The sequence below is a fragment of the Triturus cristatus genome, chromosome 1_2, assembly GCF_964204655.1.
Source record: "Triturus cristatus chromosome 1_2, aTriCri1.1, whole genome shotgun sequence".
Taxonomy (NCBI): domain Eukaryota; kingdom Metazoa; phylum Chordata; class Amphibia; order Caudata; family Salamandridae; genus Triturus; species Triturus cristatus.
This window is the reverse complement of record NC_140580.1, coordinates 105761403-105780177: the sequence shown is the minus strand read 5'-3', so window position 1 is coordinate 105780177 and position 18775 is coordinate 105761403. Positions and strand designations below refer to the sequence as shown.

Here is an 18775-nt window from a genome sequence, read left to right as displayed (position 1 = left end):
GACTGCTCTAAGGGGCTAGGGAGGTGCTGGAACCAACCTGACTGTGCCAGGGGTGAGCTGGGACTAATCTAGAGAAGTTGTGTGGAGGGAGAGAGCCAGGTCTCTGGTATTCCCCCCTTGATCTACCTCAGTTTAGGCCTCAGCCTTGTCCAAGCCAGGGAGTAGACACCCCCAAGCCTCCCACATCCCCACAAGCTGTGCCTGGGCCAAATCAGCCCTTAGGAATTCAAATGTGATCTGATTCTAGGAGTGTCACTGTCAGCTTTTAATTATTTATTAGGGGCACTGTATTTATTGTATTTAACCTATTTATTGCTTCACTGTATTTATTGGTCCACAGTATTTATTGATGCACAATAATTATTGGTTTACAGTATTTATTGCCTCAGAATATTTAATTGCCTGTATGTATTGCACTGTTATTTATGCCTTCAGTATTTATGATCACCCCTATTTATTGAATCATTAAGCCAGTATTTATTTGACCCGCCCTATTTAAAAAGTTTGTATATTGTGATTGTTATTTATTTTATCCAATCAGCAACTAAGAGAAAAAGAAGATAAAGAAAGATATTTTCATAATTTTTACGGTGTAGAGTCGTTTTTGGAACGGATGCACGCATGGTTATTGTTTGGGTATGTCGTATGCTTAGCACGGAGCCTGATTCCTGACCACTCGAGCCAAGCTACCACAGTGTGTCCGGTAGACCACCACCACTCTTTCAGAGTGGGAGTGTGGTTTTCCAACAAAAGCATAATCAAACAAGCTTTGCAAAATACTGTGAGGGTAAATAAGCATTATCCTCAGTAACTACAAAATAAGAAGGGGGAATGAGAGGGAATAAATCAGGTTAAAAAGGAACATTATAGAGCAAGTTATACATGACAAGTAAGCAGGTATTCAGGTACTCATCCATTCGTGCAAATGTTGAGAGGTCAATCAATCACTCAGCCATAGTTCAAGAAACACATTCCTTGGATGAAGGGGGTTTTAGAGGAGAACATGATTTATCCTTGACTCTTTCCTGCGTGAGGGCAGCCACTGCCTGAAGGGCCTGAGCTCTATCTCCCAAGGATCGTAAAGGTTGGTCTGGGTCTCGTTCTCTACTCTGGGACCGGCCTGGGTTACGTCGGGTCCCACCAGAGGACATTGTAGATTTCAATGATAGGAGTTGGGATCCGAACTCTGGTAGAGATTCTGTACATTCTGTATAATGAGGAGAAAGATTATCTAAGAAATTACGAAGGTCCTCTGGATCAAAGAACTATTTGGATATTCCATTTTTGGTGATCCACAAACGTGTAGGCTCAAATAGGCCATATTTAATATCAAGCTGACGCAGACGAGGTCTAAATGAAAGGAAAGATTTGTGAAGCTCATTAGTTTCTTTAGAGAAATCTGCTGCCATCCTGATTTCATGACCTTCTAATACATCTGGACCATGAGTACGAGCTATGCTCAATTGACGTGCCTGTTCATGGCATAGAAAGCAGACGATGAGCAGGCGGCGGGCGTGGTCGAATATTTTTCCCTGTGTTAGGCGGTCCAATACGATGGGCTCTCTGCATCTCTAACGGTGGGTCGAAAGTAAGACTTGTAAGCTTTGGAAGAGCTTCTCTGAGAAAGGATATGGAGTCCGAGCCTTCAATTTTCTCCAGAAAGTCAAAACAGAAGACGTTAACTTGACGGCTTCTATCTTCAAAATCTACTACTTTGATCCTAAGGAAAAGAAGCTCTTGGTCTTGATCTGGTATAGCATCGAGACAGGTCTCTACCTCTACCATCCGCTCAGTAAGACCATCCATCCAGCTCTGGAATCCAGCGATATCTGTGTGTAAGGATTTAGTCTCAGTCGTAAGAGTAGAAATAGACGTTACCATACCCTCAAGCCGCCGGCCAACAGCAGAGATTTCCTGAAGAATTTGCTCCATGGTGCAGTCAGGTGATGTTGACATCATAGGATTAGGCAGGGTTGATATTGAAGGAGTGCCACCCCATACATCTTAAGTAGAACGGCCTTGACTTAGAGCTTCTGAAAAGAGAAGTTGTTTTTCTGGTTTTCCATTCGTCTTGCCAGAAGGCATCCTCGATTTATCAGCGTCAATCCTCTGATATAGAAATGTTTCACTATATAGTAATCAATGGGCATAGGTAGACGTAGAACAAACCAGATGTAGTTGTATCTATAATCCTAATTACTTAATCGTAGTCTGGCTAAATGAAGAGAGTCCAATAAATACTTCAAAGATGAATGGAGCACACACCTCAGATATAAGAGGTTTTGAGGAGAGATCAACTTCTGGAGGTACCAGATATACTGTATTGTATATGGTAGGGCACAAGCGTTCCACAGGTAAAGGAGTAGAGGTAGATCATATGACAGAAAAGGCTATTAAAGGGCAACAGGTAGCGATTTCAATTTCAATTTCTGGGGGAGGGGCCAAAGTATTTACCTCTATGTCACTATTGTGTTTTAAAGTCTCTGATGGGGTCCTTTTCCTTGCCTTATACATTTGTCGTGAAAGTCTATCCGTCTACAGAGGTGATATTCAGGTAGCAGATGTGAAGGATGATAATAATATAGGTTGGCCTCTAAGAGTGCAAAATGCTAAAATGGCAGTCAGGCCATCACAGGACTTTTCGTCTGGGGTGGATCTCCACAAGAGCGTAACCGCCAAGCTCACTCAAGAAAGAGCTGTAAATAGTGAACTTGCTCATCCAATCATTGCCAGGGTAGAGACTCCATAGCGCTGTAGGAGGGAAAGCAATGACCGTTGCACCAAGTCTCACATCCGACAAAACTTCCAATTGGTGACAAACTCTTTATAAAAAGCGGCATGAGCAGTCATCAATCTTAGCAGCAATCTTAGGTCAGCATCAGCGTTGTGTAAGCACACTGTAGCAAGGGTTGGTTTCTGTGGGTCAGATAGACCTCACCCAATATTTTAGCACAGTGAAGCCAGCCAACTTCTGTACTTACTTCAATAGTATCACATGGCAAATGAAAAGTTCCATTAGCAGACTGCAAAATTTCACCATTTCAAAATTAAAGTTCAGGCTGAAAAAGGGTTGTCAGAGAGCTCTCATCGCTGTCCGGGGCTCCCTTCGACACAGAGGTGCGGAATCAAGCGGCCATCTTCCTACGTGGCCAGACCACACCCCCAGCACTGTTTCTCTTGATAAACTACTACAACAGCGTGCTATGAGCCTCGCTTGTATGCAGCACCTTCACACCCACCTGAGGAGGTTGACACTAGCAATGGCGTCCCAGCGAACCACCTTTATATTCTGAGAGAGTTTTGGCATGAGCACTTTATGTAGGACAGCTGGAGAATTAGGGTCTGTGCCAGTGTCGTCTACTGTAACTGCGATGGTGAAGTTCAGTAATTTGTTACAACTTCCCCTAGGACACCTTGCGTACAGCAGCAATGTCTATCCTGGTTACTCTTCCCACATAACTGGCCCCCGCAAAAAATTTCAAAAGGTTGCCCACATTAACTGCTAGATTAAAAGTGCTACATCTGTTCTGGGACACTGACGCAAGTACTCTTCTGATGGGAGGGGTGGCCCCTCCCAAGGTTTGGTATGCACCAATTGGCGACTGCCACGGTGTAATTTAGGCTTATCAGACGGGCAGGCGGCATAGGGGTTTGCCTGCCCTGGGATCGGATCGCCCGTAAAATAACCCACCATGTTTGCATATTTGGTTATGCTAATAAACCTGCAGCAATATTTCTCCACCTACATATGTGTCGTGTGGTTTATTTATGTACTTATGTGTGTGATGACATCAGTTGCCGATATCGGCACTATGTAAGTGGCACTCAAGCCCCTGGGTTCTTGTGAGTAGGACAATTTTTACAAACCTTATAGACAATGAGTAAGAGCTTAAAATGACCTGTACAGCGGCATAATGAAACTTGTGGGGGCACCTGCAAAGTGCATTACGCCCCCCCTCCCCCAAACACGCTCTGGACCCAGTCAGGAGCTCTCATGCCCGCTCGTGCACGGTGCCGAAGGGGGCCGCTGGAGCTCGGCCCTTCCCCCCGGAAGCTCCGGGGCTGCAGGGACTATTGTTACGCCACAGGCCAGTGTGCCTGTGTATGATCGTGTTTGTGTGCCTGTGCGTTCGACAGAAGCTGAGAAAGTATGGGAGTGTGAGTGATAGTGGTTAGTAAGAGCCTGTGGGGTTGTTACAGGGTTGTTCCATATGTAGCAGTACGGGTGGTTGAGTGGCTTTGGATCAGGGTGGTGAGCCTATGGTCGTGTGCATTTGTGTCATTTGTGCTTCGGCTGTGCTGCTTCCTTTTATCGATGCTCTGACCAGAAGCGCTCCAGTAGCTGCGTAAGAACAACACGTCGCCCAATTCAGGGGGTTCATCTGGAGAGAGCCACCGGGGCCAGAAATTGATTACAGGCAGCTTTGTATCCCAGCGATAAAGCCCCTGTGCCGCCTGCTGCTCCCCTGCTTCGCAAGGCCTTTTAATCTCCGTGTACTGTGGGGGTCTTACCGAGACCCTCGAGGAGGAGTGCTTCCAATCTCGCAGCGCGCGCAGTGACAAGGAGGCACAAAGACCGCACGCTTCCGCCCCGCGCATTACAGGCGCCAATCGGCAGCATCTAAATGGGCAATATGTACCAAACGCATGCTCCATTGATCAGAGTTATTGCGCTGGCCGCTATCAGCTCAGCATCTCACGGCATTATTTAGAGATCACTTTGCTTTCCATTACCGGCGCGGCCCCGCAGGATTGGCCGCCAATCGGCAGCTCGGAGATGGAGGGGTGTTCGGGATTAGCCCCCAATCCGCAGCTCTCAGGGCGCAATGTTTCTAAAATGAGTATAATTGGAGATGAAGTCGCCGGAGCCGCAGACAGCCCTGGCATGCGCTAAAGAACAGCAGCAGTGGGTTACATGTGGGGGCGCCCTCCCCCCCCACTCCATTGCTTAAAATTCATTGAGCGAGCTTTAGTCATCCACCCATCGGCTTTGAGGAAGTGCCCCGCACTTTTAGTTTTTTCGTGCGGACAGACACACAAAAAAATCAAATTGTGTTCGGTGGTGAAAGGCCAATTTAGAGAGAGAGTAGGGCTGGTTAATGACTGACCTTTGGCCCTTGCGACGTCGTGGCACCTCCGATGGCACGTCCCCTCTAAAATGGGTTGCCAATTGATGGCCAAGATTAGCGTGCCTTCTACTATCAAGGTAGTCTGGCCCGACAGCTGCCTCGTGACATGCTTTTCACCTCAGGGCAGCGCGCTGGAACAATTTTCAGAGTGGGGTGCTGCCATTAATGTTACATCAGTGAAGTCATAGGGATTGCGAAACATCCAAGCCCCACACAAAGAATGACTGCAGCAACTGAGCCCATTCTGCAAGAGAGTGGTAAGGGTGTGTCTTTTGGAGCACTGTCACAAATCGATCTCATTGACAGATAGCACATTCCCATAGGAACGGCCACGAAATTTGCACCAACGTACAGATTTATCGAAAGCATACAAACGAAAATGTGCGTAAATTGGCTAAGTGTCATGTGTTCATCCTATTAATATATTTGCTTTCAGCACACTTATGTATTACGAAAATTGCAGAATAGCATTTATGCTTTCCTTACTACAGACATATTTTGGAATACTTGTACACTACATTTGCAAGTACGTATATTTTGTTGTGTGTCCTTTCTCTCATTACCTCAGCAAGGCTGTGAGATAGTTCACCTTACAACAGGGGTACTCACTAACTTTCTCTCGGGGGGGCCAAATTTACAGTGTGGTTTGTGGCTGAGGGCCGCACTGGTGGGGGCGGGGCCAGTGGGGGAGGGGGCGGGGCTAGACCCCCCCCAAAAACTATGACCATGAGGTTGAACACAGGCCCCTGCAGCGGACGCCTTTGTCCACTGAGCCACCAGACCAGGCATTCACACATATCTATCTATCTATCTATCTATCTATCTATCTATCTATCTATCTATCTATCTATCTATCTATCTATCTATCTATCTATCTATCTATCTATCTATCTATCTATCTATCTATCTATCTATCTATCTATCTATCTATCTGTCTCCCTCCCTCTCTCTGTCTCCCTCCCTCTCTCTGTCTCCCTCCCTCCCTCTGTCTCCCTCCCTCCCTCTGTCTCTCTCCCTCTCTATCACTCTCCCTCTCTCTCTCTCCGTCTCCTTCCCTCTCTCTCTCTCCGTCTCCTTCCTTCCCTCTCTCTATCTCTCTCTCTGCCTCTGTCTCCATCGGGAGCTTCGCGGGTGTTTCTGGGGGACTGCTGGCATTGGGGGGGCTGGTCCTTGCACCGTTCACAGGGGAGGCATCCCTCGGGGCAGCTGCTGTAGGACTCGGCCTCTCCACCGCAGGGGGAGTCACCTCTGCAGGGGCAAGTGTGGTGGATGCGATCAACAGCAAAATAGACAAAGACGAAGTGGAGGGGCTCTTGAAAGAGTGTGAAAGGGGGCTGGAGAGAATCAAAAAACACATGACGGCTGCCAACCAGCTGGCGGAGGAAATCAGAGATTTGGCTGAGACTGTAAACGCGGATTTTGGGAACATGTGCTTCGGAGTCAGCCAGGCCGGCCTCCATCTCTCCAAATTAGTTAAAACCGTCCAGGTATTGTACAGTGGCCGCCTTCTAGCCAGAATAGCCGGGAGCACAACCGTAGTGTTCAATGCTTTCTTCGTGGTGTTTGATCTGCTCAGCCTCATACACAGCGACAAGGAGCTCAGCAGGTGGGCCCCAAGTGACCTCGCAACAGCCATCCGCAAGGCAGAGGGTGAGCTAAGGGCTCTGCTCACAGAGTTGGAGGTACCTGCCCTTGAACGCACTATGCGAGAGCTGAGAAACTTCAGATGACATTCATTCCCAGGCAGAGCCAGGCGCGATGAGAGGGGAGGCGGGGCGGGGCACAGAGTGGACAGAGCGCACACAGCCGGCGCACCCAAGTACTTCACGGGTCTTTTAAAGACCATTTACTTGTTAATGAGGCTTTGTTGTACTTCACCTCTTCTTAGCGCCCCTGCATCTCCCCTCATTCAGAGGGGAGATGCAGGGGCGCTAAGAAGAGGTGAAGTACAACAAAGCCTTATTAACAAGTGAATGGCTTTTAAAAGAATCACCCGGCCCGTGTGGAAATATGGATTTTTCTGGTCAGTTATGTCCCCTATCTTGGACCCCAACGGTTCTATGTGCGTGTCACAAGTACATGTATGTTCCCTCCAGTTCCAGTTATGAAGACGCAAATACATATGCGTCCACCGTCAACATGTCCTCTGTCAGATCCGCCATGAACAGGCCGGATATTCCATTCCTAAATATGAAAGGCCACCGGCTTTGTATGGCTCACTTATGCCATTTTACAGTCCAGGCAAGTAGGCCCTGATTCTGTCATCAAAACTCCTTTTGCCTTCTGCCTCTGAAAGCTCCAGTCTGAGCCTGCATCTGTGACCATGAACTTTGTCTCATTCTCTGCGCGGCTCACGAAGCCTGACATCAGCCTATTCTCTGCCAAGAACTGTATTTCACCTTCGAATTATCTGCTTCCCCCTCAGCCGATGCATTCCTGCCTAGTAGTTTAAGTAAACATTCTTCCAGTTACCGAGCAAAAGGCCCGACTTCTCTGCCCTTATGCAAGTAATTCATAGCCCTGTCACCATGGAATATTCCTACCCCCTCGCATTCAGTGTAGACACTTAGACGCTTGTACACGCACGCACAGTCAGTATAGAATAGATTCTGTCCGAGAGTCCTTCTTTCTTGGATAACATAGTTCTTTAAACATAGGATGTTAGATATGATTTGGGATTAGGTTGACTTGACCCCCCAGACTTTTTGTCTCCACATATAGAGCTAAATGTCAAGTCCCCTTCACCCCCTAGTTACACGTCAATTACACGTCATACTGCTGCGCGCGCATCTAGGCCAAGTATTATCTTATAGATCCACCTATATATGACATCATAACCAATTATGTTCCTTTTTACTCTTTATTACACCCATTTCTGGTTACGCAGAACAAATCGTCATTTTCCTTATCAATTGTTACGCCTACTGCATTCGCTTCATTGTCATGTATGTACTATAAAAGTCATTTCTTGTCAATAAAGTATGTACTTCACTTCCTGAACCCCCGTGGTGATGGAACTTGGAGCAACCGATTATAATCGATTACTGGAATAAAGCCCATTCCGAAACTCTAATATCACGGATTCTGCCTCTCATTTTACTGAGCTATTTTATAATGTTTCTGTATCAAATTCAGTCCCGGTAAAGGAATTTTATTTACCACATGATGGCGCCCGAACAGGGACACTTTCTCATCTCACGCGCCGGCGGTGAGTTGCAGGCCCGGTCTCCTGCCACAGCTGGACGGACAATAACGCGTACCAGCAGGATTTCCTGTATCTCCCTCCGGTCAAGCGGGGGCGACTGAGACTGCGATCAACACCCAGACGAGGCGGTGAGAAGTGCGAAGTATCCCGACCAGAGCCTAGCTGAGAGAGCAAGATCCGAGGTATACAGAGACCCACCAGTTCGAAGTCAAGCCCAGTGTCCGACGAGTCAAGTCGAGTCCAGTTCGGTTCAAGTTCAAGTTACCGAGGCCTTCCGTTTCCGAAGCTACCCGGTGAGTACCATTACTGGGGAGGCATTTCTGACGTGCACATAGGTTGTGCCGGTCAAGACGGGTTTGGGTACACAAATCCGGTCTGCACTGTTTTAGCAGTGTATCTGTACTGTTTAGCAGTATATCAAGTATTCCGAAGTATCTAGTTAGTGTCAAGAGTTATGCTTGGTGATTAGTTATGCAGACGATCATCATTGTTGTTTATTTTAAAGGTAAAAAAATGTTTAATGTTTAATGTTTAATGTGTTAAAACGTCCTGCATATTGTGGTATGAATGGTTGTTCATTATTGTGCTTTTGTATTAAGTGTGTTCAAGATTAAGTATCGGATCAGTTGTCAATATGCCGCTCTTTTCGAAATTAAGACAGATCACGACTAGAAAAGGGGTTCTCGAAGAAGCCGTCCCTATTCCTCCTAGGGATACTCCAGGGCACTTCATGTATCACAAACATGGCTTAGACGCTATATTATTTCTTGATTTATGGGTAGACTATACCAAGGGATTACCAGAAAGTCAGAGGTGGCCCGCAGCGGGGACCTGGGATGCAGAGTGCATCATGAAAGTCGAGGAAGAGTTATGGAAAAGGAAAGTCAGACAGTCACAGAAAGACGCCGTTGAGTTATGGCGTAAAGAATCTCATAGACGTACAGAAAAAGCACGTAGACAGGAAGAAAGGAATAAAGAAAGTTCAAATAAAGTTCAAGGAAATCTATTAATTGAGGAAGGTATCCGAGTGAAATCAGAACAAGTAGACAGACAAAGAAACGCCCTTATGAATGGTATGTATCCCCTTCTGGCCGAAGGATTACCTAAGGCTACTCCAGAGATACCGAAAGACTTGCCACCCCCATTATTCCCAATCAAGGTACATCCTAAGGGGCATCCTAGAACCGCAGAAGATGTTTTTCTTTCCTCATATTTAGATGACGCAGCTCCCGAGTATGCTAATTCCGCTCCACATAGACCGCATATCAGGGAGGTCCTACGCCAAGATCCAGTACCCGTATCCCTACAGCAACAAATCGAGTCACAAGTTCCGGCAAGCACATCTGTTTCTGTATCTGTTCCTACAGCTACTTCTATAGCTGTGTCCACACCTATAGTTGCTGTGTCACGTTCAACGAATCCTTTCACACCCGACGCCCCAGATGGGGCCACGGGAGGTGCTACCAATATCTTTTCTACGCCACCTAGAATAAATAAACTTACTTTTCAAGAGTCAGCGCATTCACGTACACCCAAATTCGTAAGTGCTCGTGCACTTAAAGAACTTCTCGTAGATTGTAGATATGACCCGGTGCCCGGTATAGAGGACGAAATGACCCTGGCATCATTGCGTATCAGACGAGCCGCAGTGTATTTAGCGAAGTTACCAGGAATGCCTGCGCATCTAGATAATATATATCATTTTGTCCAAACAGGGCGAGATCCAGAATGTATTTACAGAGCTATGGAATACCAGAAAGTAGAGATACAGGGGGAACTGTTACGTTTCCTCATAAACTGTGTGATCAGAAATCAAGACCGACCGGGGGTAGATCCGGATGCAATGCAAATTCTTACAAGGTGGAGCCAGAATATATCAGAAGGGAGACACGATAAGCAAAATTGTATAATAGCCATGTGCCGAAAGATCCGTAAAGAAATAGAACGCCTACACGAAGAAAGATTAGAGGCAGACGAGTTCGAACAAAGCGAGGAAGAAGGGTCAGGACTGCCCGCAGGACAGTCGGACACCATAGCCTATGTAGGTAGAGGAAGATCTTGTAATAGGAATCAGACTAGATGTCATACTGACTCGATACGTCCGATATGTCCAGATAATAACAGGAATTTCCAAATACCTATAATTAATATAAGGTCTAACGAGCATTCGTTCCAAACCGCCGACAAGCTACTCCGAGAACGAAGGGGTTATCATTTTCTCGATTCTATGGACGAACAAGATTTAGCCAGGGCAGCTGTCCATTGGGTGGACAGTCCCGGAAAATATAGTGATGATACAGTAGTACGCACATTTTTGAATCTCACCCCAGATGAACAGAGGTTAGCTGGGATTTATATGATTCAACAACTCATTATACTATATCGGAGTCAGCATTCGGACCCTGGTCCCTTACCTGACATATTGACTGAATTGCTTATGAATAAATGGAGAGGTCCAGGTACTAAATTAATTAAAGAAATTCTAGAATCAAGAAAGCAGTATATTGTTTTTGTATGCTCAGAGCATGTTTCATTGCCCGTCAAGGAAAGAACCATGTATCACATGGATAGACAGAATCCCTTACGAGAAGTGCACCCAATAAGAGGCGAGGACAACGAGTTTAGGCGCGTATTTGTATATACGCCCATATCAAAAATAGAATTGTTACAAATGAAGAAAGTGGTACCCAGTCATGACAAAGATCCAGCGGGTTTTCACCGAGAAATTAAAGACATGTTACTCATGGGAGAGTATACCTATCCCGACATTATGACAATATTAAAGGTGTTGATGCCTGCTGGCATTTATGAGAAACTCAAGGAAAAAGAGTGGGAGGTAGGTGACCAAAAGATAGAATGGACAGTGTTAGAAGCGGAAGAAAAAGCCCGAACTGCAGGAGCAGGACTTGGGGATAAAACTAAAGCATTACCAGGTTTACTAGTACAGGTACTGCCACGTTTATTAACTACGAAAAAGGAAGATTGGGGAACGATTTCAGCCTGTAAGCAGAAGCAAGATGAAGACACTAGTGATTACTATGCCCGATTTGAAAAATGTTTTGGTATAAATAGTGGCATAAAAGCAAGTAGCGAATCATACCCACATCTGTTTGTAACAAAGTTAGTGGAAAATGCCCTGCCCCCAGTAAAGAATAGAGTATTAAAATTCGAGAGTACCTGGCAAGGTAACACTCCATCACAAATGTTACAAATGTTACAGTACCATCACAATAGAATTAGAGAAGAACAAGAACATGAACACAGACGCATGAAAGACACGAAAATGAAAATGCTAGTTTCCCAGACTGTTCCAGCGGAAGGACATAAAAAGGGTATGACACATTCCGATTCAGCAGGACCTGTAAAAGGGACATGCAATTATTGTAAAAAGCCAGGTCATTACGTACACGATTGTCCAGTTTTAAAACATAATATCGCCATAGGTAAAACACAAGAAAGATCACGGCCACTCAGACAAGATCAGAATGAACAAGGAGCTCTGCAGCATGCCCAGGCCATGCCAGCCGCACAACAGCCAATACAGTTTGTGCCAGCTGCACCACCGTTGCCTGCTGCTGCCGCACAGACAACAACACGACAAATGTATCAGACCGCACAGTATGAATATCCTGAGTATCAGCGTTACGCATGAACTAGCCTAGAGAGGGAAGTTGACTTACCCCTTATCGAGATTCCTGTAGATCAAGAAGGACCTTATGTACATGGTGAATTATTAGGTCAAGATAGAAAATTTTTACTCGATACAGGGGCAAGTCGAACAACTATAAAACGTAGTGAAGTTCCAGGGGCACCCCTCTCAGGCTCTCAGAATATTTCCCTTGGTTTTTCAGGAAAACCTATTGTTAATGAAGTGTCACAACCTCTGCCACTTACGATAGGACCTCTGACCCGAACTACAGATTTATTGCTTACTAAATCATGTCCAGAAAATCTGTTAGGAATCAAAACCCTGAAAGCTCTAGGAGCCATAATATGTTGTTCTCCGGAAGGTGTAAGGTTGTTTTTGCGTGATTTTAAAGGTCACTATGTGTCTAGAGACATGGATCCCCGACTGCAGACTTTACCTACACGTCTATGGGCACAAGGCCCTACTGATGTTGGATGCATGAATATTACACCATATCGAGTCACATTAAAGGCAGGAGTGGTGCTACCACGAATGCGACAATACAAGTTACCACCAGATGCTGTAGTGGCTTTACTACAAATCATTGACGAGCTCATTGCCCAAGGAGTAGTTGTGGAAACAGACTCCAATGTATGTAATTCACCGATACTTCCGATTCTTAAACGAACAGATCCAAAGGCCCCGCCAGTATATCGATTGGTTATTGATCTGCGCGAATTAAACAAGTGCATTGTGCCACAATTTCCTGTGGTCCCAGATATCTCGTCATTACTGACAGCCATTGATTCCGAAGCAACATTCTTTACTGTAATTGATCTCAAGAATGCCTTTTTCAGCGTCCCAATAGATCCGGAAAGCCAATATTTGTTCGGATTTAGTTTAAATGGACGTAGCTTTAAATTCTCACGCGCACCTCAAGGATTTACAGAAAGCCCCAGCATCTATAGCCAAGCACTGAAACGAGAACTTGACAGTATCCACATGCCAGTTAACACTGCACTGCTTCAATACGTCGATGATCTGCTGATCACCGCAAGAAGCGAACCGGAATGTGAAAAAGCATCACTGACAGTTTTACAATTTCTAGCCGAAAAGGGGCACAAGGTGTCCCCTTCTAAGCTGCAATTCTGTGTCCAGCGAGTTGTTTATCTTGGACACTCGCTGTCCAAGGAGGGAAGGCAGCTTACACCCGACCGCATTCAGTTAATAGCTAACATGCCTATACCTAAGACACAAAAGGAGGTACGAGCTTTCATAGGCCTCACTTCATATTGTAGGCAGTGGATCCCTCAGTATGCATTTCTAGCAAAACCACTCATTCAGTTAACCACACAGGAGGCAGCCACATCGACTGTTCTCCCTTGGACTCAAGAACATACACAAGCTTTTGAAAGCCTAAAGAAAGCTTTATGTCAAGCACCTGTTTTAGCAACACCATGTTACAGAAAACAGTTTACACTCTTTGTTACAGAACGCGAAGGTACTGCCTTGTCAGTACTCACACAGGAACAAGCAGGAGCACACAAACCATGTGCTTATTTTTCTAGTACATTAGATCCCGTAGCTCAGGCTTTGCCTGCATGCCTGAAATCAGTGGCAGCGACAGCTTTAGCAATCAGACAAAGCGATGCCATAGTGTTAGGACATCCATTGACAGTTCAAGTACCACACGCAGTGGAGGTTCTTGTAAATAGAACACAAACACAACACTTGACTATAGCGCGACTTACAGGGTACGAACTTACATTGTTTCAGCCACATATAGAAATCAGACGCTGTAACACATTGAATCCTGCCACACTTTTGCCAGTAACCGGAACAGACCCACTAGCCCATGACTGTATTGAAGTTATTACTGTAACGACAAAACCCAGACAAGACTTGACCGATGTTCCATTGTCCGATCCAGACCTGACGTTGTATGTAGATGGTTCATGTATGAGAACAAGTACAGGAAAGTTAGTGGCCGCTTACGCAGTCACAACAGATACTGAAGTCATTGAAACTAATCGTATAAATACTTTGTCAGCTCAAGCCGCAGAGCTTATCGCTCTGACACAAGCCTGTATTCAAGCCACAAATAAAAAAGTCAACATATACACTGATTCACGTTATGCATTCGGAGTTGTACATGACTTCGGCGTGCTGTGGCGAGAGAGAGGTTATTTAACTTCCCACGGTGCCCACATTCAGCACGGACCCCTCATTCATGCCTTATTAGATGCAATACATCTACCTACTGCAATATCAATTATGAAATGTAAGGCTCATACGAAGGTTACTGATATCATTTCCCAAGGCAATGATCTAGCCGACAGAACAGCTAAACAGACTGCTCAAAGTCAAACCCCCGACATGACAAAGACAATAGTCCCGACACCGACACATTGTATGACAGTTAAAGATCCTACTCTTGACGTGATTGACATACAGACACATGCTACACCAGACGAAATAAAGAAATGGACTGAATTAGGAGGGATTCAAACGGACCAAGGATGGATGATGAAGGAAAAGTCTGTATGGTTCCTTCCTGATTCAATGGTCCAAGTTATAATTAACACTATACATAGTCCAGCACATCTAGGAGAAAAAGCTATGCTAGACAGCATTCAACACATTTGGTTCAACAAACATTTACAAGCAGCAGCCAAACAAAAGGTCCGTACCTGTATGATCTGTTGCCAGTTTAATCCAGGAAAAAGCGTTCCCGTAGAACAGGGTGGATTTCATCCTCTTAATAATCCTTTTGAAGTACTCCAGATGGACTATATCCAGATGGAACGATGTCGAGGATTCAAATATGTTCTCGTAGTTGTCTGCGCTCTGTCCCGTTGGACAGAGGCGTACCCGGTTTCAGAATACACTGCCCCGACTACTGCCAAACAGTTGGTTCGAGAATTCTTCCCACGATACGGTTTACCACGTGTTGTTCACTCAGATAACGGCCAGCCGTTCTCATCCGAATTAATGAAACACGTTTCACTTCTGTTAGGTTATCAGTGGAAATTCCACTGTGTCCGACACCCCGAGGCAGCAGGTCTCGTAGAAAGACATAACCAGATACTGAAAATCAGATTGTCCAAAATATGCAGAGAGAAAGGTGTCGACTGGATAGTAGCGTTACCAGTTGCACTCTTTTACATGAGAATGGTAGCACACTCTCGAACAGGGCTATCCCCGTATGAGGTGATCTTCGGTAGACCACCAAATATGTGGGGGACGCCCGTACCACGCAAAATAACTGATATTGACTGCAATATGCTGACAGATTACTTGGCTTCCTTGATGTCTGCACTACAATCTTGTCGTTCACAGGTAGCTGCAGCCTTTCCCGACAACACCGAGGTGAAACCCCATGACGTGGTTCCGGGGGATCTGGTCTTTGTGAGGAATTTCGACCGAAAGACTCAGCTGGAGCCCAGGTGGAAAGCACCCAAGTTGGTCCTGCTGACCACGAGGACAGCCGTGAAGATCGAGGGCCGCAAGGGCTGGATTCATTCAAGTCATATCAAGAAATTTCATGGACTATCCTCGGATATAGACATTGTGCCCTGCACTCCCTCACAGACTGATTCAAAACTTCCTTTGGTTGAAAAGACTGAAACCGAACTTTACAAACTAAAGCTTAGGCCCAACAAGTCGAGCAATTTGATTGTTTAAGTCCTCTCCAAGGTGAAGCGGTTGAATTGTCTCTGACATGTATCCCTTGGACCTGAGTAGAGAAAATACCCGGAAAATGTTGAAACGACAGGCGTATTGTAAATCACTGCGTAGCCACTGCATAGTGACATTATTAATTCTGTTTTTATTAAGTCTTTTAATAATTGTTACAAGTATGTTGTTGCACATATATTACCCTATTTCTAGACATGTTTATAATGTTGCTGCTGAACATTCTTTTAGTGATTTACCTCCGCATGAATTGTCTTATAGACTTGCGCTGCGCAATAACACTTTCATTAGTATGTTACATCATTCCCATCAGACTAGTAATGCCACCAATTGTTGGGTGTGTGGTCGGCTCCCTCCCTATCAGAATTATGAAGGAGTCCTGCCATTCTTTCCACACCCATTTACACACAATGGCTCCTGTGGAGCATGGTTCAGTTTAATCAATTCCATAGACTCAGACACAGCAGTTTACCAAGATCATTGGGTATGGGGAAACCTGAACCTAGTTTTACTCAAGATCTGCTACCCTGACAAGGAGGGTCGCCCCAAAAGAACAGGAACTGATCTAGAAAATGAAGTATATGGATTAGGTAATTTTACACCTAATCTCATGATTCTAAATGTCGTATCCGAAATTGAACTAGTCTTACCCACCATGTCAGTATTCCCAGCGAAGGGTGAATTATGTGTAAGAAAAGTTGGTTCCATACATATGGGCCATAGTAAATGCACCACTACAGTAGAATTCAGTGATCAAGGCAAATCTTCATTTAGAGCTTCTCGCCATTCCTACTTTGTATGTGGTCAGACTGCATATATGCGTTTACCTCTAGATTGGGATGGTACCTGCTACATTGCATTCCTTTTGCCACCTGTTTTCCTAGCTCCTCCTGATTATTACAGAAATATTCATTTAGTACACAACAGAGAGCGGAGAGATCTCCCCATTGTCGATTACACTGAGACGGCATGGGACAAGTATGTAGATTTTAATAAAGGCATCTTTCCCTACATAGGTACCGTTACTAATAGTAAGCTGATACGTAGATTAACTAGAACCCTTGAAGCAGTAGTGAATGAGACTATTTCCGCCTTAGGCAATTTAACAGAAGAGCAGTCTGCTATGCGGATTGTTGTGCTTCAAAATCGTCTTGTCCTTGACGTCATCCTGGCTGATAGGGGCGGAGCTTGGAGGGTCATCGGATCAAGCTGCTGCGTATTCATACCAGAAAATTCGCCATCTGTATATAAAGCCATCACTCGCCTTCATAAGATTGTAAGCCAGATACACCAGAACCCAGGCACTTGGACTTGGTCCAGTTGGTTTTGGAATGTGATATCAGCCTGGGGATGGAGAGTTTTATCCTTCCTAGGTATTGGCCTTCTCATACTATTCAGTTGCTGTCTATGTCTACAATGTGGACCAGCGATCTGTGGTCTGTGTGCCACATCGTGTATTCCACCACCAAGATTTCATTCGTCACGGAAGAAGAAAGAAGAACAAATGATGCTATATGAACAGATCAATGGATTAATGAAGATTGATATCTCCTGAAGGGCAAGTAGGGGACAAGGAGGGAATGTGGAAATATGGATTTTTCTGGTCAGTTATGTCCCCTATCTTGGACCCCAACGGTTCTATGTGCGTGTCACAAGTACATGTATGTTCCCTCCAGTTCTAGTTATGAAGACGCAAATACATATGCGTCCACCGTCAACATGTCCTCTGTCAGATCCGCCATGAACAGGCCGGATATTCCATTCCTAAATATGAAAGGCCACCGGCTTTGTATGGCTCACTTATGCCATTTTACAGTCCAGGCAAGTAGGCCCTGATTCTGTCATCAAAACTCCTTTTGCCTTCTGCCTCTGAAAGCTCCAGTCTGAGCCTGCATCTGTGACCATGAACTTTGTCTCATTCTCTGCGCGGCTCACGAAGCCTGACATCAGCCTATTCTCTGCCAAGAACTGTATTTCACCTTCGAATTATCTGCTTCCCCCTCAGCCGATGCATTCCTGCCTAGTAGTTTAAGTAAACATTCTTCCAGTTACCGAGCAAAAGGCCCGACTTCTCTGCCCTTATGCAAGTAATTCATAGCCCTGTCACCATGGAATATTCCTACCCCCTCGCATTCAGTGTAGACACTTAGACGCTTGTACACGCACGCACAGTCAGTATAGAATAGATTCTGTCCGAGAGTCCTTCTTTCTTGGATAACATAGTTCTTTAAACATAGGATGTTAGATATGATTTGGGATTAGGTTGACTTGACCCCCCAGACTTTTTGTCTACACATATAGAGCTAAATGTCAAGTCCCCTTCACCCCCTAGTTACACGTCAATTACACGTCATACTGCTGCGCGCGCATCTAGGCCAAGTATTATCTTATAGATCCACCTATATATGACATCATAACCAATTATGTTCCTTTTTACTCTTTATTACACCCATTTCTGGTTACGCAGAACAAATCGTCATTTTCCTTATCAATTGTTACGCCTACTGCATTCGCTTCATTGTCATGTATGTACTATAAAAGTCATTTCTTGTCAATAAAGTATGTACTTCACTTCCTGAACCCCCGTGGTGATGGAACTTGGAGCAACCGATTATAATCGATTACTGGAATAAAGCCCATTCCGAAACTCTAATATCACGGATTCTGCCTCTCATTTTACTGAGCTATTTTATAATGTTTCTGTATCAAATTCAGTCCCGGTAAAGGAATTTTATTTACCACACCCGGCCCCCATAGCTCCACGCTGCTGCAACCACCGGCACGATGTCTGCAAGGTCCGCGGGCCGCCAAGGAAGGCTTGCCGGGCCGCTGGCGGCCCGCGGGCCGTACTATGAGTATCCCTGCCTTACAACATGCTCTAACTCTGTAGATAGAGAAAGAAGAGTAGAGGGCTTAGGTGTGCCTGGATGGACCATCACTGGATGGTAGAACGGAGTTAGGCACAGCCCCACTTACACCTGAATAGGCTGTGTCCTGCCTTCACACAAAGGATTGCATACCACCTGTAGGTAGTGTGGGGCCAGGACAGGTAAAGCAGGAAACCTGTGAACGTTAAAGGGAAACCTCTAGAAGCTTTTCCCACTTCAAAGAAGGGAC

General features: G+C 45.4%; 1 protein-coding gene across 1 annotated transcript; it reads left to right on the top strand.

Moving 5' to 3' along the window:
• The first annotated feature begins 2248 nt into the window (after nucleotides 1–2248).
• Nucleotides 2249–6859, top strand: LOC146866906 (apolipoprotein L3-like). The gene is made up of 2 exons (XM_085618115.1): nucleotides 2249–2325; nucleotides 6253–6859. Exons 1-2 carry the CDS (start codon nucleotides 2249–2251, stop codon nucleotides 6857–6859), a joined length of 684 nt encoding a protein of 227 aa, XP_085474241.1.
• Nucleotides 6860–18775: the final 11916 nt, after the last annotated feature.